The 18,365-nt window shown below is 35.9% G+C and overlaps 1 protein-coding gene across 1 annotated transcript in view; it reads left to right on the forward strand.

Annotated features, from left to right (window-relative positions):
* Positions 1 to 8,168, forward strand: part of HSPA4 (heat shock protein family A (Hsp70) member 4) — a 28,521-nt gene extending 20,353 nt beyond the window's left edge. Inside the window, exons 12-19 of the mRNA XM_026687732.2 lie at positions 557 to 738; positions 1,635 to 1,727; positions 2,017 to 2,169; positions 3,126 to 3,251; positions 3,963 to 4,070; positions 5,642 to 5,761; positions 5,884 to 6,045; positions 6,918 to 8,168. Coding sequence (XP_026543517.1) covers positions 557 to 738; positions 1,635 to 1,727; positions 2,017 to 2,169; positions 3,126 to 3,251; positions 3,963 to 4,070; positions 5,642 to 5,761; positions 5,884 to 6,045; positions 6,918 to 7,124 — 1,151 coding nt within the window. The 3' untranslated portion in view covers positions 7,125 to 8,168. The remainder of the gene's footprint in view (positions 1 to 556; positions 739 to 1,634; positions 1,728 to 2,016; positions 2,170 to 3,125; positions 3,252 to 3,962; positions 4,071 to 5,641; positions 5,762 to 5,883; positions 6,046 to 6,917) is intronic.
* Positions 8,169 to 18,365: the final 10,197 nt, after the last annotated feature.

The raw sequence follows: 18,365 nt of genomic DNA on the forward strand, positions 1-18,365 counted from the left end.
AACCATTGACTTAAAGAACTATCCTAGACAGATATAGAAGCGCTTCAAATTTATTTTATTTGCTCCCCCTTTCTGTTATCTAGAACTGCCAGAGACCCAAGAGACCCATGTATAGTTGGGGAAGGAACCTGTTTACCTTTGAACAGTGTAGTATTTTCGAGGCACTGAAACTAACAGCCTATATCTCTCTTAGAAATTTAAAGATATGATGATTAAATACTGTCTATTGTTTTAACCAATTGTTTAATTAATAATTAGGTTATAATAATTTAAATTCCTGTTTTGATTGTTTTAAATAGTGAAAATGCAAGATAAATGTTTAGTAAAATAACTTGATCAATAAAGGAAAATCAAATATTTGCTGCTATATAGTATCTTTGGTTTTATGTATTTGGAAAATTCCATGATCTTCTTTTAAGTTAGCAAATTTTGTACTGCATTTATTAAAACATAATAAAGGAAATAATGGAATCAGTAGATATTTCAACTATTTTCTGTTAGCAATTCCAATTTAATTTTTTTACTTCAATGAAAATATTTTATATTTCCCATTTAGCTCAATTTTTAGTTCAGAAAGTAATACCCCAAAAGGATGGATCCAGTTCCAAAGTGAAAGTGAAAGTCAGAGTAAACATCCATGGCATTTTCAGTGTTTCAAGTGCATCACTTGTTGAAGTTCATAAATCAGAAGAAAATGAAGAGCCTATGGAAACAGATCAACATACAAAAGATGAAGAGGTAATGTTTATTTGTTGTTGTTGTTTTGCCAAATGCTGCTCTGCTAATTTAACAACAATTTAGTTCTGGTAACAGCTTCCTTTATAATTAAATTTCCAAGTACAGGATTTTGCAGATCCAAGTCTAAGTGTTACAAGATTATATAAAAACTGCTAACCTAACCATTAACAGTGTCCACTGATTTGTATGGAGAATGTCTACTTCTAAATAGGTGGTTAAAGAACTTAAATTCATGAAAGTAAACACATAAGTTCTGGAGTGTACCATATATGCCATGGTGGCTAACCTTTTCGGCACCGAGTGCCAAAACCAACGCGCATGCATGGGAGCATCAGAAACCGGAAGCTTAGCTTCCCGGCATGATCATGCACACTGGCCACCTGGTCTTCCGGTTTCTAACGCGCATGCGCGCACAAAGATCAACTGGCTGGCGCGCACTGGGGAGCTGCTCTTCTGATTTCCATTGCTCCTGTGCACACAAAGACCAGCTGGCCAGCACACATGCCATGCCGGAACCCAGAAGAACAACAGGCAATGGCTTTGCGTGCCACGTCTGGCATGCGTGGCATAGGTTCGCTATCACAGATATATGCTATTAAAACAAAGTGTTGCTTAACAATCTGCAAACGGGCTGTCAGTTATGTGCCTTAAAATAACATCAACAAAATGTGCTTTCCTTCTAAAAAATAAAGAGGTGGAATGGGATGGAACCCATACAGTTGAGTTTCTGTTGGTATCTGAAATTCAGTGTTGTAACAATCCCTTCAGTGATTAGTACTGCAAGTTGTTGAGTGTGGGTGGGCATGGGGTCTTGAATTCAGAGGAGGACTTTCAGTTGCCCATATTCAATAACATGGGGGGTTCATGTAATCCAACATCTTGCTTTCTAATTTCAGAAGATGCAAATAGACCAGGAAGAGCAACAGAAAAATGAGGAACAACAACAACAAACACCAGCTGAAAACAAGACTGAGTCTGAGGAAATGGAGGTAAAAGTTATGTCTGAAAATAAAACATGCTCTAAAATCAGTTGAATAATAGAAAGAAAATGGCAAATGGCTTTTCTGCTCTAGGGATGACTAAAATACAATTATTAAACAGCCTATTTGTAAAATAATTTGATACTTTTTTCAGTACATGTTTTTAAAGGCATATGTCCCAGTTCAGTTGATGGGACAATTTAGGGCAGAGTTGTTCATGAAATTGAATAGCCTAAAAACCGGAATTCGTTACATGTTTCTGTCTTGAATTCTTTTTAAAAATACCGTTTTAATGCAGACATCTCAGGCCGGATCGAAAGAAAAGAAAACTGACCAGCCTCCTCAAGCTAAGAAAGCTAAAGTAAAGACAACAACAGTTGATCTTCCAATTGAGAATCATTTGGTTTGGCAGATAGGAAAGGATACGTTGAACTTGTTTATTGAGAATGAGGTAAGTTAATTTAAAACACTTAACACAGGATTTTGGCCAGAATTGAAACCAAAAGGTGCAATGTAGCCTTGTTATCTCACTCTGTCATCCTGCAGTAAAGGAAGGTGTGATGAACTATTAATGGTTAATATTTATTGTTTACTTTAGAAGAGATAACAGTGGGCTGTCTTGTTTGGGCTCAGAAGGTAAGCTGTTCTGACCCAAACCCTTTTCCGATAAAACAAACATGAACAAAGAGAACAGAAACCTTTTAATGATTCTTATGAATCCCTGGTTAAAAGGCTGCTGCAAACTAATTAACTTTGATAAGCACAAGCCTTGCCAAAACTGTGTGAGGCTGCCAAGAATAACAGATAAGGTTTCCTAGAACTATTTTACAACACAAGTCTTCAAATACCAACTAAGATACTGCAATGTCCACGAGGCTCGAGTTTCAAAACGTCTTTGCTTCCTGCAAAGAACGTCCGATTCACAGCTGGCTTTTATCTTCTTGAAGGAGGGGCCATTACCTTGCAGCCTTACTCCTGAGTCTCCCATGCTGCTGCAGCTGCTCTTTCCTGCGAGCAGCCCTGTGCGCATGCACACTTGGCACAGGCTCCTTGGGAACCTCCTCCCCGCTGCTGTCAGCCCCCACAATCTCTGAAGGCAGCAGTCCACTCCCTAATACTCCTGGCCCCTCATCTGAGTCCTCGCTCTCCTCAGCCATCCGCACCTGCTGCCAGCTAACCACAACATGAGCAGTGTTTGCATGAGATGCTAACAGAGAATACCGGGACACAAGCTAAATTGGAAAATTAAAAGACACTTTGGAAGAAGGTAGTGTCCAACTAGTTGTTAAGAAAACAGCATAGAGATCTCTGAATTTATCAGACGTCAAGCTTGTTTCCATGGAGGATGCTTCAGGTGAGAGAATTTAATAGTACACAGTCACAGTAACCATTTTATATTTCCTGCAGGGTAAAATGATCATGCAGGATAAACTGGAGAAGGAACGGAATGATGCCAAGAATGCAGTGGAGGAGTATGTTTATGAAATGAGAGACAAACTCTGTGGCGTGTATGAAAAATTTGTTAGTGATGAGGTAGGTATTTAATGATGTGCAACTAGGAAAAATAAGCTCAGAATGATCTAACATCAGTGTTGCTAGTGTCCAGCTTATCTGACTAAATTTTCAAGCATTTCCACAGATGTGCTTAATTTAATGAGATAGCACATTTTAGGCAATGTAAACTTCTGTGGAATTTGCTGCTACATCCTTTTTACAAATTTGTTTTCTAACTGTTAAGTTTCAAATCTTGATATCTTTGACCCACTGATCTCTTTTTAACTCCACAAATATTTACAATACAAATAGTCCTTGCTTAATGACCATTTTTTCAGCAACTATTTGATGCTACAATGATGCTGAATGAGGAGACTTAAAGACTGTCCTTGAAGTTGCAGCCATTGCAATGTCCCTGCAATCATGTGATTGCGATTTAGGCTCTTGGTAACTGGTGCACAATTACAGTACAGTAATCCCAACATTCTGCGGTCATATGATCACCACTGATGCTCACTGATGGAACTGTTGTCGTAAGTCAGCATGGTCAAGTGATTTTTCACTTTATGACCATGCCACTTAGCAATTAAGTTCTGGTCCCATTATAGTCATTAATTGAGGACTGTCTGCATTATATAACCTGGTAGCATATTTGGTTATCAAAATTAGGAAGCTGGGAATTCAGTTCAATTGTATCAGAGCCATTCTTCACTGAAGAATAACATTTTAATTTATCTGAATTATTTCCAGGATCGTAATAGCTTCACTTTGAAGTTGGAAGACACTGAGAACTGGCTGTATGAAGAGGGTGAAGATCAACCAAAGCAAGTTTATATTAATAAACTTGCTGAAATGAAAGTAAGTGGGATGGAAAACCCCCAGGTTTTCTTAGGTTATAAAGATTTTCTATTTATTGAGCAACAGAAAGAAAAAATGAAATTTAACTAATCCATTTGATCCTGATAGCATGTAGTATAATGTTCCTTTTTCCATGAAAACATAATATGTAATGTTCTGCCTTTAACATTCCTTAACAAGTAGTATTTGGATATTTTTAAACTGAGTACTTTAGTGAATCATCTTTCTGTAAAAAAAATTCACATGTAATTCTTAGGAAACATTTGAATATGCCGGCCAGGTTCATGTATTAGGAATAAGCTAAGGTTTATTCAGGTTTGATTTCTGTGTCCTGCGAACTAAGCCATTAACCTTTAAACAATATATTAGAGTGATGATATGCACAATTTTAGCTTTTGGGGCCTATTCAGCAAACCATAGTTAAACTATGATTTAGCCATATGAACTAGTTGTAGATTTCAGTAACACAATATGTTATACAAGTATTGTTGAGAAATGATGCTGCTACATCTAAAGTTGGGTTTGGTTAAAGATGCATATTCATTGGTCATCTTAGAGAAAGCCCTTCTGCCTTCATATATTTATCATTGCTTTGAGGTTTTTTAATCAGGCATGATATTCTTCCGATTAAAATCGGAATTCCGATTTTTTTGGGAATCGCCCCCTCCTTTCCCCCCCACCCCTTCTTCTCCTCCTTCCCCTCCCTCGGAGGCCCGAGTCAGGAGTTGCTGGCGCGGCTCCAGTCCCGCGTTGCCTCAGGAAGGGAAAGGCAAAAAGGAAGAGCCGCGGCAGCGCTTTGCAATGGCAGCAGCGGCTCCTGGTTTTGCCTTTCCCTTCCCGAGGCAACGGGACTGGCCGCGTGGAGCTGTGCCGGCGGTAGCAATTCCTGACAGCCCCAGCCGGATACCAGAGCGGAGCCCGGGCGGTGCGAGCGGAGGCCGCTGAGCGGCAGGAAAAGGGAGCTGGGCCAGCCACAGACCAGCCTCCGTGCAACACGCCGCCGCCCGGCCCTGGCGAGGAAGCAGCGGGCGCTCCCGGGCGCGCGGCGGGGGGTCTCTTTTGTCCGGCCCCGATTTTTTTTCCAGAGCGGAATATCATGCCTGTTTAATGAGGTAGGCTAATAAACATGGTGCTTCCTTTAATGCAATGCTTTAGTTTTAGCACAGGCATGCAGAGGCTAGTTCAGGTTGAAGGTTGAATTTGGTCTAGATATGCTAGAAGTCATACTCCAAAAACAGATGAGGCTAGGAGGAAAACTAGATTTGATTTATTTAGTTAAAATTATGTGTTTAGTTTGCTTTTTATGTCACAGTTAATTCTAGAGGGCACTCGTTAATATTAGTGCCTGTTTATGTAACGGTCTTCAGTTATGGCACATTGGGTATGCCCTCCAGTCTCTCTCCAAAAGACAATTGCATTGCAGGCTGGAGGCCAAACCCAAGACTTTGAAGGGCTACAAGTTATAGCATGCTTAATTTGAAATAATTTCAGCAACTTAAAGCAGTTTTTAATATGAGCGCCATTCATCTTGCAGGATACTAACTCCTTGATAAATTTTGCTCTTAATTCAGGCTGTGGGACAGCCCATTCAGGCACGATTTCAAGAATCTGAAGAAAGACCAAAAGCTTTTGAAGAGCTTGGAAAACATGTTCAACAATATATGAAAGCTGTTCATGCATTTAAAGAAAAGGTGGCTTTTTATCTTTCTTAACCTTCAAAATAGATTTTAAAAATCTCCATTCTTTTTTCAGCACTAAATTGTGAGAATGTTTTCTCTCTCCCCCTCCCCCGCCCCCCTCCCGCCCCACGCAGGATGAGCAATATGACCACTTAGACCCTGCCGAAATGGCTAAAGTGGAGAAGAGTACAAATGAAGCAATGGAATGGATGAACAACAAGCTTAATCTTCAGCACAAGCGAAGTCTTACTTTGGACCCAGTTATTACAGCAAAGGAAATTGAAGCAAAAACGAAAGTAAATAAGTTTTTAAACTTAATGCACTGGTGATATGATTTGTTTTAGACTTTTTCTATAGATTTTACAGATAAAATTACCTCAGGCTGGGGAAAAAATATATGATTTGATTCAAATCCTTTAAGCCACAAATTAATAAAAGTGTTTCATACACATCTTGGAAAAAGAAGGAAGGGGGTACCATACTTTGATACTTTAAAGCTTTGATACTTTTAGCTCTGATACTTTAAAGTAGCAGAGCTCACATTGTTCCTCTTGTTTTGAAAGATTAACAAAGCAGTGAGTGGACATTTTTAAAAAAATAGTGGTTGTCTTCCCAACCCATTTAATGGTCTACTTTGATTTGAATATCAAGATGAAAGAGTTAATTATTGATGGGAAAAAAGGAATTATATCAAATTTTTACAAAGATTCTGCATCTATTCCAAGGATAGATAAGACAACAATAGAGGAACAATTAGACCGAACATTTTAGTGACTACTATGATTTCTAGTAAATTTATTCTGACTAACCTGCAGAGTTAAATTTAGATTTAGCTAGCTACCCTCCTTCACTGTAAGATTTTTTAAATTTCATCTTGAGAACGTAAAAGGGATGTTTTATGGTGTAAAAGATCTTACTACAAAGAGAAAAAAAAACAATTTTGGATTGAACGAACAGTGAGAGACACATGGATAGTAACCTAGATAAATGTTTCAATGTAGTTGTCAAGGAAAATTCTTTCAGCATTACTAAATATATCATTGTATTTACATTGTTGACATTTAGCCCAATTAAGAATATCATTGGCCATTCCATGTTAACCTTCATACATTTTGGGAAGCAGCTTTGGTATAATTTGTCATTCAGTGCTGTTCAACTTTCATTTCAGGAACTAATAAACATCTGTAATCCTATTGTTACCAAACCCAAACCCAAAGTGGAACCGCCAAAAGAGGATCAAAACCCAGCAGAACAGAATGGTCCAGTAGAAGGTCAGGGTGATGCCACCAAGGTTTCTCAGACTGCTGAACAGCATACAGATTCAACAGCTCCAACATCTACAGAAAAGAAACTTCCGGAAATGGATATTGATTGAATTCCAGTTCTTTATATTACATACTATATAGCTTTATAGCTTTATGTTGTCTACTTTATGATCTGAATATAAATGGGAGCCAATTGAGAACTGTTATTTTCTCACAGTACCTTTTGGGATGGGATTAGTTGGTAGGGAGCAGCAAACTCTTGGTTAGTTAAATCTTCAGTTGGATAAGTTCCGTCTTTTGCCATATGATGCCAGAAATCCTTGATAGCTATTAGATTTGCACATCTGCTCTTTCAGTTTAATCCTGTTCATGTTGTGAATCCCGTTATTTAAAGTGTGTAAGAGCAACTAGAACAGTTTGGTGATTTGTTTTTAATCTACAATTAAATTACTATTGTGGATTGAAACATTAGTTGGTGGAAAATTACCAGAAGTATTTAAAGCTCTGGTTCTAACACAAAAGAGCATAATAAAGATATTAGATTGTGATCCCTTTGGAATTATGGAGGCAATAATAGCATGTTTTATACCTGCAAGTTTAATACATTTTTATTGCACCATTTTATGGTTATGTGAGATATAAGGCAACATGGCTCAGATGACTTATTCAGGTTAAATGTAAAGAAATGAAGTAGCTGGAGTGTTTTTTCCCGGTTCATGTTCACACAAATTAATATTCATTATGTCCTAGGTGTTGTATCAAATCGTTTATCCGATATGCAGAATAGCATTTATCTAAAATATGCTATTAGATCCAATATGTATCCTCATGATAAATTTCTCCCCAGCTATAAGAAATGCTGTGTAAATTTCTGTCTCTAGCTTAGTTGTAGGGGAAAAAGGAGGGTATACTGCTAGCTGCCTCTGGATTATTCTGATTAGTAGCTAACATAGAAGATAGTTTTTGTTTTCCTACACTTGAAAATGATTGTTTTATCTTCCAGCTAAAGAAGGAATCTAGCAGTTTGCTCTTGTGTTCATTTATACTTTGGCTGTGTTATTCTTCTAGTATTGATAATTGTCATTAACTTGTATGTGTTGAAATCAAATGAAAGCTTCCATACACATTACAAGAAATAAATGCACTGGATTCTATTGGATTTTTTAAAAACTGTTGATTACAAGAAAACTACATGAAACTCTTTAAGATTAGAAAATAAGTAACAGGAATTACGGTACATCTCTTTAAAACCAACTGTAAAGTACTCATTGAAAATACATTGGACTTGAAAGCCATGTTCTATAATCATGAGGGTTATATAGTTTTAAATGTTTTTGCTTTTAACTTAGGTGTTAGTTCATTCTTGAAATTCGGAGCACTGTCAGTGTTTCAACAAATTTCAGAATTTCAAAGAAAAAAAAAGTATTTGTACAATAGTATTTTTATTTTTCTTCTTTGAACTTAGACAGAAATTAAAGTGTTCATAAAAGATTCAAAACTAATTTGATATCTCCAAATATTGCTGTTTTCTGCATGTTTGATCTATTCATGGCAGTTGAAAACCTGATGAAATACAGTACAACCTTTATCTTTACATATTCCATTGCCACATAAGCTTTTATTTCTTTGAAAATATCCACTGTTTTTCTTTAAATGACACTCAAGAAAGATGAAAAACTACAAAGTGGTACAGATGAGACTATGCTGTTTTAATATGCAGTGCATTATAAATGCCTTGCATCACAAAAGGTGAACAACATATAAATCTTAATAAAATAAACTTATGTTTCTTATACAACAGCTTTTTTGCTTAACATTAGAATTAAAGAGGACTGGAGTTTGAGGTTTTAATCTGATTTTTCATTGCTGTATGCTGCCTGGAACCACTCTGACAGCCATATACATTTCTTTTAAAAATAAATAATGGGTTCTTACTGACAATTCTTATAAGGACAAGAAGTCAGATTGAATAGTGTGTAAAGAAAGGAAGGACACTTGCATGGAGACTGAGTGAATTCTAAGCCTCAGGGATGAAAGTTGCCTGGGTGACTTTGGACCAGTCTCTCAACCCAACCATCCCCACAGAATGATTGTGATGAGTGTAGATAGGGCTGGAAGAGACCTTGGAAGTCTAGCCTGACCCACTGTTCAAAGCAGGAGGCAATATAACATCCTGATGAAATGGTTGTCCAGTCTTTTTTTGAAACCACCTGATGGACCACCCACAATTCTGTGACACTTAATCCTCTTCAATAGGCTAGACATTAATTCCCTCAACCATTCATCATATAATTTAGCCTTCATATTCTTTCAGTACATTCTTGCCTATTTTGACTTGTACACTTCTGTTTTCCTTGGTGTTACTTTTTAAAGGTTGGTCTATTATAAAATATTCAAAGAAAGAATTAAGCAGTTCTGCTTTTTCTCTTTTGCCAGTCATCTTGCCATCTGCTCTCATTAGGAGCTATCGTTTCCTTGACTTCTTGCATCTTACATATTGAAAGAAACTATTATTTTTCACATTACTTGCCAGTCTTAGCTCACTAGGGCCCTTAGCTTTCCTGACTGCCTCCTTGCAAATTTGGGCTGTTTGCTGGTATTTTTGTTTAATTATATGCCCTTTCCAATTTTTTTTTATTTTGACCTTTTTGTCACTCAATCTGTCAGAGCTCTTTTTGCAACCTTGCTTGTCTCCTTGGGTATCTTGTTTTTCTTTCACTGTGGTATTGCCTTTATCTCATTTTTTAGGGTTTCACAAGCATCCTTGTGGGCTTTCTATCCATGGAATCCTTCCTAATCTCTTGAAATTAGCTCTTAAAAGTCTAAAACACTAATTTGACTTAGCTTCCTGTTGTTGCATTATGGTGAATTAAAGTATATGATCGTTCTCCAAAGTTTCTATAGCTTCTACTCTCAACCATGTTGTCCCTATTAGTAAGAATTAAGTCTAGGTGTCCCTCTACTTTTCTCCTCTACCTTTTGCATGCCAAAAATGTCATCTAGGCACATGAGGAGCCTGTTTGATCTCCCACTCCCCGCAGAGTTTCACAGTTGATGTCAGGATAAAAGTCCCTCATTACTATTCTTGCACACTTCAGCTAACTGATCTACAAAGAGTTCATCTATTTCCTCTTGGCAGTTTGGATGACCAGTAGTGCACACCTACAACAAGAGTCTAATATTTAGCCCAACTATGAGGAAGGCTTTCTTCATTGTGTATTTCTATGGAAGTGTATTAATAACTTCTATACAATTTGACTCCCCACTCTGGTTCCTTTTTGGTTAGATGCAGGAGTATTAGGGATTTTCACTGCCTTGTATCTAGATCAAAGAATACTATGACAAAACAGCAGGCTGAAGTGTTGTGATCATTTAAAAATGGTGTGCTGCAAAAACAAAAAATGGGGAAAGTTGGTGCATGCACAAAAACACCTAAAGCCTACTAAGACTAGGCCTGCACTGGAATCATTTTACAATATAAAAATGTTTCAAAACTAGTCAATATGCTCGCCTTTTCTGTTGTCTCCACGGTTATCAGACCCAAGCCCAAAGAAATCTGTTCAAATTCAATCCTTTATTTGCTTACACCTAATGGACAAAAGGTTGCCAAACTAAAGCCCTAACTTCCTTACTTAAAACAAAATACATTCTGAAGATATTCTAGGGTATGGCTATTCTGAATCTCTTCCCCCATCCTGCTCAGATATGCAGAGTCCCTTAATCCAGGCCTCTTTCTGGGAAAACTATGCTTTTCAAAACTTCCCCCACTGTTCCTGCAGGTGCACATTCCATCGCAATGGTAGTGCATTCATGTATTGCCTACCTATAAACCAGATAGGTTAATCTCTCTTAGATGTGGCAGCATTAAAAGATTTTGTCCCTTATTCCAACAGCATCTAAGAACAGCCTTGCTGTATATAAAATCAGTTGAGCTTTGTTGCCAATTACCTTGGAGAGAAAGTGGCAGGCTTTAAGATGAATACAAGGGACAGCAAATGTTGTATTTGCCAACTCAAAGGAAGGCAGGTAGCACTTTAATTCAATAGAATGAGAAGATTTCAATTTCTTACATCAAATATATGTTCTAACCCTTACCTTATGTTCATCCTATCATGTAAGTAAAATGATATTCTTAATGAATAAAACTGCTGCCTGAATTAATGTTTGTATTTGCCATTGCAGTATGGAAAGCAGAAAGGCATCTTAACACAGATAAAACCTGTTATCAGTTGTTAAACAAAATATTCTAAGAAAAAAGGGGATATTGAAATTACTGCTACAACCCAGCTGAATTTAAAAGCATGAAATCCACATGTTCCTTAACTGGGGAGGGTTGCTGTATAGTTTGTAATTCATTTCATGTTAATCTCAGACAATACACCATTTGCTGAAAATACTGATTTACACCATCCTGCAAATATGCAGCTACCCCATCTGAGTTCTCAAAATGGTGTGATCTGTTACAAATAAAACTTGCTGCAAAGGGATTGGAGTAGAATTCAAATTATGTTGGTACACTAAGATTATAGGTACAATTAGCACCATCTTATCTTGTTCACTAAGATCCTGAGGTCTCATTCAAGGCCAGCCTAAAACAATTTTCTGCATTGAACAGAAACAAAAAAATCACAGCACAAGTTCTTTTTTTTTAAAAAAAATTTTTTTATTAATTTTCTTTTTAACATAGTAAAACATCATGGTATCAACGTTCTTAGCATCTATAAAAGATTTTGCTTTAAATATCATAAATTATATTGCGTTTATCTACTATTAAATAATATCTTTAGCTATAATTACTATTCTTATATCTTTATATAATTTACAAAATTTTATTTTACTTTCTTAAGGGTTGTTTCAATTAACATTTTTGTCTCACTTCTTGGTTCCATTTGTTAGCCATTTATACCAATTGTTCCAAATTGTAAAGAATTCAGAATCGTCTTTTTCTTTCAATTTCATTGTTAGTATAGTCATCTCAGCACTTTCTGTTACTTTGTGTATTATTAGTTCTTCATTGGGGGTATTTGGTGTTTTCCATACCTGCGCAAAGGCTATTCTGGTGGCTGTTATAATATGTAACATTAGTATTTTACTTCTTTTGGTAGTCTTTCTTTAATGATTCCTAATAGGAAGGATTCTGGTCTGAGCTCAATCTGATAGCCAGTGATCTCTTAACCAATTTTTAATTTGAATCCAGTATGTTCTGGCCTCGGGGCACATCCACCACATGTGATAAAATGTACCATCAACTTTTTTGCACTTCCAACATTTAGGACTCATATTGGAGTAGATTTTTGCCAATCTTGTTGGGGCTAAATACCATCTATAGAACATTTTATATATGTTTTCTTTGTATGCGGCAGATACCGTTAATTTATAATTTATATTCCATATTTTTTCCCATTCCTCTAGTTCTATAGTGTATCCAAAATTCTGTGCCCATGTAATCATTGTACTTTTGACTATTTCCTCTTCCATTTTAAAATCTAATAAATATTTATATATTTTAGTTATAAGTTTTCGTTCCGGTCCCATTAATATTTTATCTAGTTGGTTCTGCCCTTTGTCAAATCCAAAATCTTTTGAGTCTTTTTTATATTTATTTTGAATTTGCAAATATGGCCACCAATCAATTATAATTCCATTTTCTTTCAGTTCTTGGTTTGATTTCAATTTCCCTTGACTATCTAATAGTTCTTCGTAGCTTACCATTTTTCTGTAGGTCTAATCTATTTGGATGTATTATGGCTTCCATGGTTGACAGCCATCGTGGGATTTCTGTATAGTGTTTACCTTTGATTTTTTTCCAAATTGTTATCAATGAATCTCTTATTAGGTATTGATTGAAATAGGTATGTATATTAGTTTTATTTTCCCACAAAAATGCATGCCAACCTATCAAGAGGTCATCTCCTTCTAATGTTAAGATTCTCTTGTCTCTTAGTTTAATCCAGTCCTTAATCCAACTCAACATCGCTGCCTGATAATAAAGCTCCCATTCTGGTCATCTGAGACTGCCTCTGCTCCTATTATCTTGTAGTAGTTTCATTTTAATACGTGGCCGCTTGCCCAACCAGACAAACCTGGATGTCATTTTATTTAGTTCTATAAAAAAAGATTTCCCTAATTTAATTGGAATCATTTGGAATAGATATATTAATTTTGGTAAGGTATTCATTTTCAACGTTGCTATTCTTCCTAATATAGACAGTTTCAATTTGGCCCATAATTCCAATTCTTTTCTGATTTGCTTAATCAGTTTGACATAATTGTCCTCTTTTAATGATGAACATCTGGGTGATATCCAAATTCCCAGGTATTTCACCTTTTATTATTTGCAGTCCAATAATGTATTTTCTAATTCTACTTTCTGTTTTGTAGTTTTTGACTATCATCTTAGTTTTATTTTTATTTATTTTAAATCCTGCTGCTTCCCCAAATTTTTCTATTTGTTGCAACAATATTGGTCTCGAATTCATTGGATCTTCCACTATAAATACCAATCATCAGCAAATGCCTGAACTTTATATTCCTCATTTCTAATCTTAATTCCATAAATCTCTGGGTTTTGTCTGGTTGCAGCTAGCAACACTTCTAAAGACAAGATAAATAACAGAGGCGATAATGGACACCCTTGTCTCACTCCTTTTGCAATTTCAAAATCTTCAGTACAATCTCCATTTAATAATACACTTGCTTTTTGATTTGAGTATATTTCTTGTAATGTTTTTCTATATTAGTGCCAAAATTCAGCTTTTTAATTTGATATAGCATGAATTTCCAATTAAGATTGTCAAATGCTTTTTGTGCATCTAAAAAAATTAAAGCTGCCTGTTTTTCTGGGTGAGCTTCATAGTATTCAATCGAATTTAGTTCTGTCCTAATATTGTTTTTAATTTGTCTATTTGGCAGGAAACCATTCTGGTCTGTGTGTATAAGTTCACTCAAAATTGGTTTCATTCTTTCTGCTAATATTGTCATAAATATCTTATAATCTGTATTTAGCAACGAGATTGGCCTATAGTTCGCAATTAGTTGTTGATCAGTGCCATCTTTTGCAATTAAGGAGATGTATGCCTCGGACCAGGACCTCGGAAGTCTAGCTTGCATTAATGCCTCATTATATAGTTCCTGTAATATTGGTTCAAATATTTCAGATAAATTTTTATATAGTTTGCCTGGTAGACCATCCGGGCCTGGTGTTTTATTTTTTTGTTTTTGTATTGCCTTTTGTAACTCTTAATGTTATTTCTTTATTAAGTGCTTCTCTGTTTTCTTCTGAAATTGGGCTCAGACTGTTTCCCTCCAAGTAGTATCTAATGTTTTCTTCTTGCTTATAAAGCTCACCAAAATACCTTTGCGCAATTCTTTTTCTCCTCCATCTGATAATATACTGTCCCTTCCTCATCCTTGGGTTGCTGAATTAGTCTTTTCTCTTTCTCTATTTTTAATTTATGGGACAACCACCTTCCTGGTTTATTTGCTGATTCAAAGAAATTATGTTTAAGAGTTTTTAAGTTACGTGCATTTTCCTCTATCAAATTTAGTTCATGTCTAATCCCTATTTCTTTCTTAACTTCCATATTCTTTGGGTCTTTTTGGAGCTCATATTCAAATTTTTTAATCCTTTCTTGTAATTTGTTCTGTTTCTTCCATTTTTCTTTATTTTTCTTAGCTATATAGGCTATTGATATGCCTCTCACGAAGGCCTTTGTAGTGTCCCATCAATTTGGAAAACTAGTATGTTGTTTTAAATTAACCTTAAAGAATGTTTCTAACTCATTTTTCATTCTTGAGATATATTCTTTTTCCTTTGTTATTTGTGAATTTAATATCCATCTCCTTTTCCTTTTACTATGTCCTTTCCATGTAATTTTAACCAGGTCAGCCCATATATTAGGCATTATCTCTACTTCACTAATGTCTTTCTCGATTGCCCCATTAACCCATACCATATCGATTCTGGACCATGATTTTTGTGGACTAGAATAAAACATATTTATTCTCATTTGGATTCCTCTTCCTCCATATATCTTCCAAATTGGTCTCACGTGTTAAATCAAACAAATTTTTGGGTAAAATTCTCTTTTTTTTCTTCCTAGTCTCTTCCATACCAATATAATCTGTTTTAACATCAACAATGGCATTAAAGTCCCCTATCAAGCAAATATTTTCTTCACCTACACTAATTATTTTATCATACAGTCCCTTATAAAACTTCTTCTGGTTGTCATTAGGGGCATATATCCCCACTAATAGTAATTGTTTTTGATGTAAATTAATTTGTATCATTAAAATTCTGCCTTGTTCATCTGCATAGATTTTTTTTGCATTTATCCCTGTTTTTACGTAAATTGCTACCCCCTTTTCTTTTGATCTGCCAATGCTGTAAATAATACACCCAACTTGGGATATTCTAGATATTTTTTATGCTGTTTTTGGATATGTACTTCCTGTAGGCATATAATATCAACGTTTTGTTTAGTTAATTTGGTTAATATTTATTTCCTCTTGATCTGGGAGTTTAATCCATTGATGTTTATTGAGAGTAATTTAATCTCTTCTTCCATTGTTAATTCTGAGTCTACCTAAATCTTCTGTTTGTTCTTGCTTCTCTTTGGGGCCTTGTTTTTAGTCCTTCTCTCCTTGGGTATTCTCTCTTTGCTTTACCTCTCTCTTCCTGGTCCGTTTCCTGTATTCCCTGTTGCTGATCTTCTTGTTGGTCCTCCTGACTCTTGCTTTCTGACTCTTCTTTACTGCTCCCCTCTTCCTCTGTTTCCATCAACTGATCATAAAGTTCTTGTGCCTTTTCAATACTATCAATTTTTACTCTTCTTTCTTGCCACGTCACCAGCATTCCTTCAGGGTCCAGCCACTGGAACCAGATGTTTCGTTTATTCAGTAGTATCGCCAGAGATCTGTAGTCCTTCCTCAACTCTCTTACCCGCCTCAGAATTTGTTTCAAGGTCGTGATCTCTTTTTCTTTATGCACCATCGGCTCGTCCTTTGTGATTATATATACAATGTCTCTTACATTTTTTCTGGCGAACCTGATGTGGACCTCTCCAGGCAGCTAATTATTTCACTATTTCCTGCTGGTCCCTTTGCAATGCCTCTGCTATTAAGTGGGACATTATGTCTCCCAGGTCTTCATCTTTGGATTCCAATACATTTTGGAACCTCAAACAGAATGCTGCACATTCCATTTCGAGATGGATAATCGAATCTTCTAAGTCTCTGTTCATCTCTATTACTTTTCTATCCATCCCTTCCAATCTCTTATCTGTTTGTTCAGCTTTAGTTTCTATATTCTTTGTTCTTTGTTCATTCTTCTCTAGTGTCTGTTGGGTCGTTCCCATCTTCTCTAAATGTTGAATCTTACCCTTCATGTCTCCCATTTCTGTCCTCATATCTGTATGGTTATTAACCATTGTCTCCTGCATTTTAAGCATCATTTCCTGAATAGCTGTTAATGTTGCTTGCATCGTCTGCATGTTGGCCATGTTGCTCATCTTTTCCATATTCAACATTCCTTCTATTGTTTTTTGGCCCGCTGGAGATGCAATAGACATTGATGAACCAGACATTGGTTTTTTCCCTTTCAGGTTCGCTATTGTAGTACTGGTCATATTCCTAACTTTATTGTAGATATCTTCCCACTTTACCATTCACTGTTTAATTTTTCTTTTGTTATTAGTTCTATTCAGTAGTTTCCCTTAGAATATAAATATCTTTTCCCACTTATGATATTCTAAATTATTCAGATTTGATTCAATCTTTTATAGAATCTGAAACTAACTGAATCACCAAAATTAAAGAAGATAAAGAAGGGAGAGAGCTAAAGGGATGACAGGAAGGATAATATCAAAATGAGAGAAAAAAGGGAGAAAGAGTATGATATAATATCCTAAAATATACTTGCTGTAAATTGTTCTTATACAACTATTTTATATACTATATTATGGTACATCAACTGTATTCTTTATCTTTAACTGTAAAGTTCGGTTTCCTTTCTATATTCCACTTCTTATATATATGACCTTACTTATTTCATTAGTTGTTAGTAATCAATCAATCAATAATCATCAAAATAGTATTTCACCAGTTTTCAGTTTCATATCATTTAAACTTTTAAATTCTTAATAAATTCAATCAAACCTTAATCAAAATGTTATTTCATTAATTATATTCTATGAAAAGAAGTCCAGTAATATTCAATCACTTTCCTTTCCTTGTCCGTTCACGTTTTGTTTAGTCACAGTCTGTTACATCAGCTTCTCTGTATAATCTCAAAATGTCACTTCTGTTCTTGGGTTTAGTCCTGTCTCTTACTTTTTTTCCACTGTTCTTCTTTTACAAGTCACAAATCCATCAGGTTAAACTCCAAATTCCTAGATAATCAGTCTAAATCAACTCCAAATTTTTCAGAACAGGTCCAAGACACCAGCCAATCTTTAATCAACTAAATCGTCTTTGATCTCTGTCTTAAATGTTCCTTGCTTTCACCGCCGGATCGCCATTTCCCTTCAGACTTCTGTCCTCTTATTTAAGACTCACAGTTCTGCCATCTCTGCTGTTTCTCTCCTCGACTTTCACTTTCCGCCTCCTTCACTCCAAGTTCAATCCATCAATTGATGCCAAAAACGCTGTTCGTACTCTGGTATCTTCCTCATTCGGCTAAAGCGCTGCGACTTCGGTCTGCCATCGAGATGGCCGATCACTGACACGTTGGAGCAAATGAGGTCTCCCTCGAAGCTGTCAACAGCCGCCGCTGTCAAACTTCTCCTCAGGCTTCCTTACACCTTCGTCTTCCCCTCCAGGGTCTACGTGCCCCTCAACGGGGCCTCCAAACATGCAGACTGGGGATGAGAGAGCAGAGCTTGCTCTTCTCTCCCCACCCCGCCGCAGCGCTGCAACCGGAACCACAGCACAAGTTCTTATCTGGATTTGGTGTCTAGAATTTTCTTGAAATATCTCTTCCCTTTAATTTAATTAGCTGAACATCTCAAGATTCCTGGGAAATTTTAATTTTAATCAAAAGCTCTTTTTTTCCTGGGTTTTTTCATCATTTCCTCTAATTCTACTTTGTCCTTAAGTCACTCTTAAATACAGCAAAGCTATCTTTGTTATTGGAAAATTCATTTGATTATTTTCCTGGAAGAATGGCTAATCAAGTTATGCAACAATCAGGGTGGATAAAAATTGATTTAAAAAAAAACAAAAAACCCAGCTTTTTAAAAATTTAAGTCAGATTTTTTTCTTTTTTATCACATTTATTTTAATAAACTGTTTTTGGAGTAAAAGTTGATCTAAGATTGTTTTCTATTAATGGTTTAGTTTATTTAGCACAA

Source organism: Notechis scutatus, chromosome 2 (assembly GCF_049901735.1).
Source record: "Notechis scutatus isolate UNSWTSFEM ecotype Mainland chromosome 2, rNotScu1.2, whole genome shotgun sequence".
Lineage (NCBI taxonomy): Eukaryota > Metazoa > Chordata > Lepidosauria > Squamata > Elapidae > Notechis > Notechis scutatus.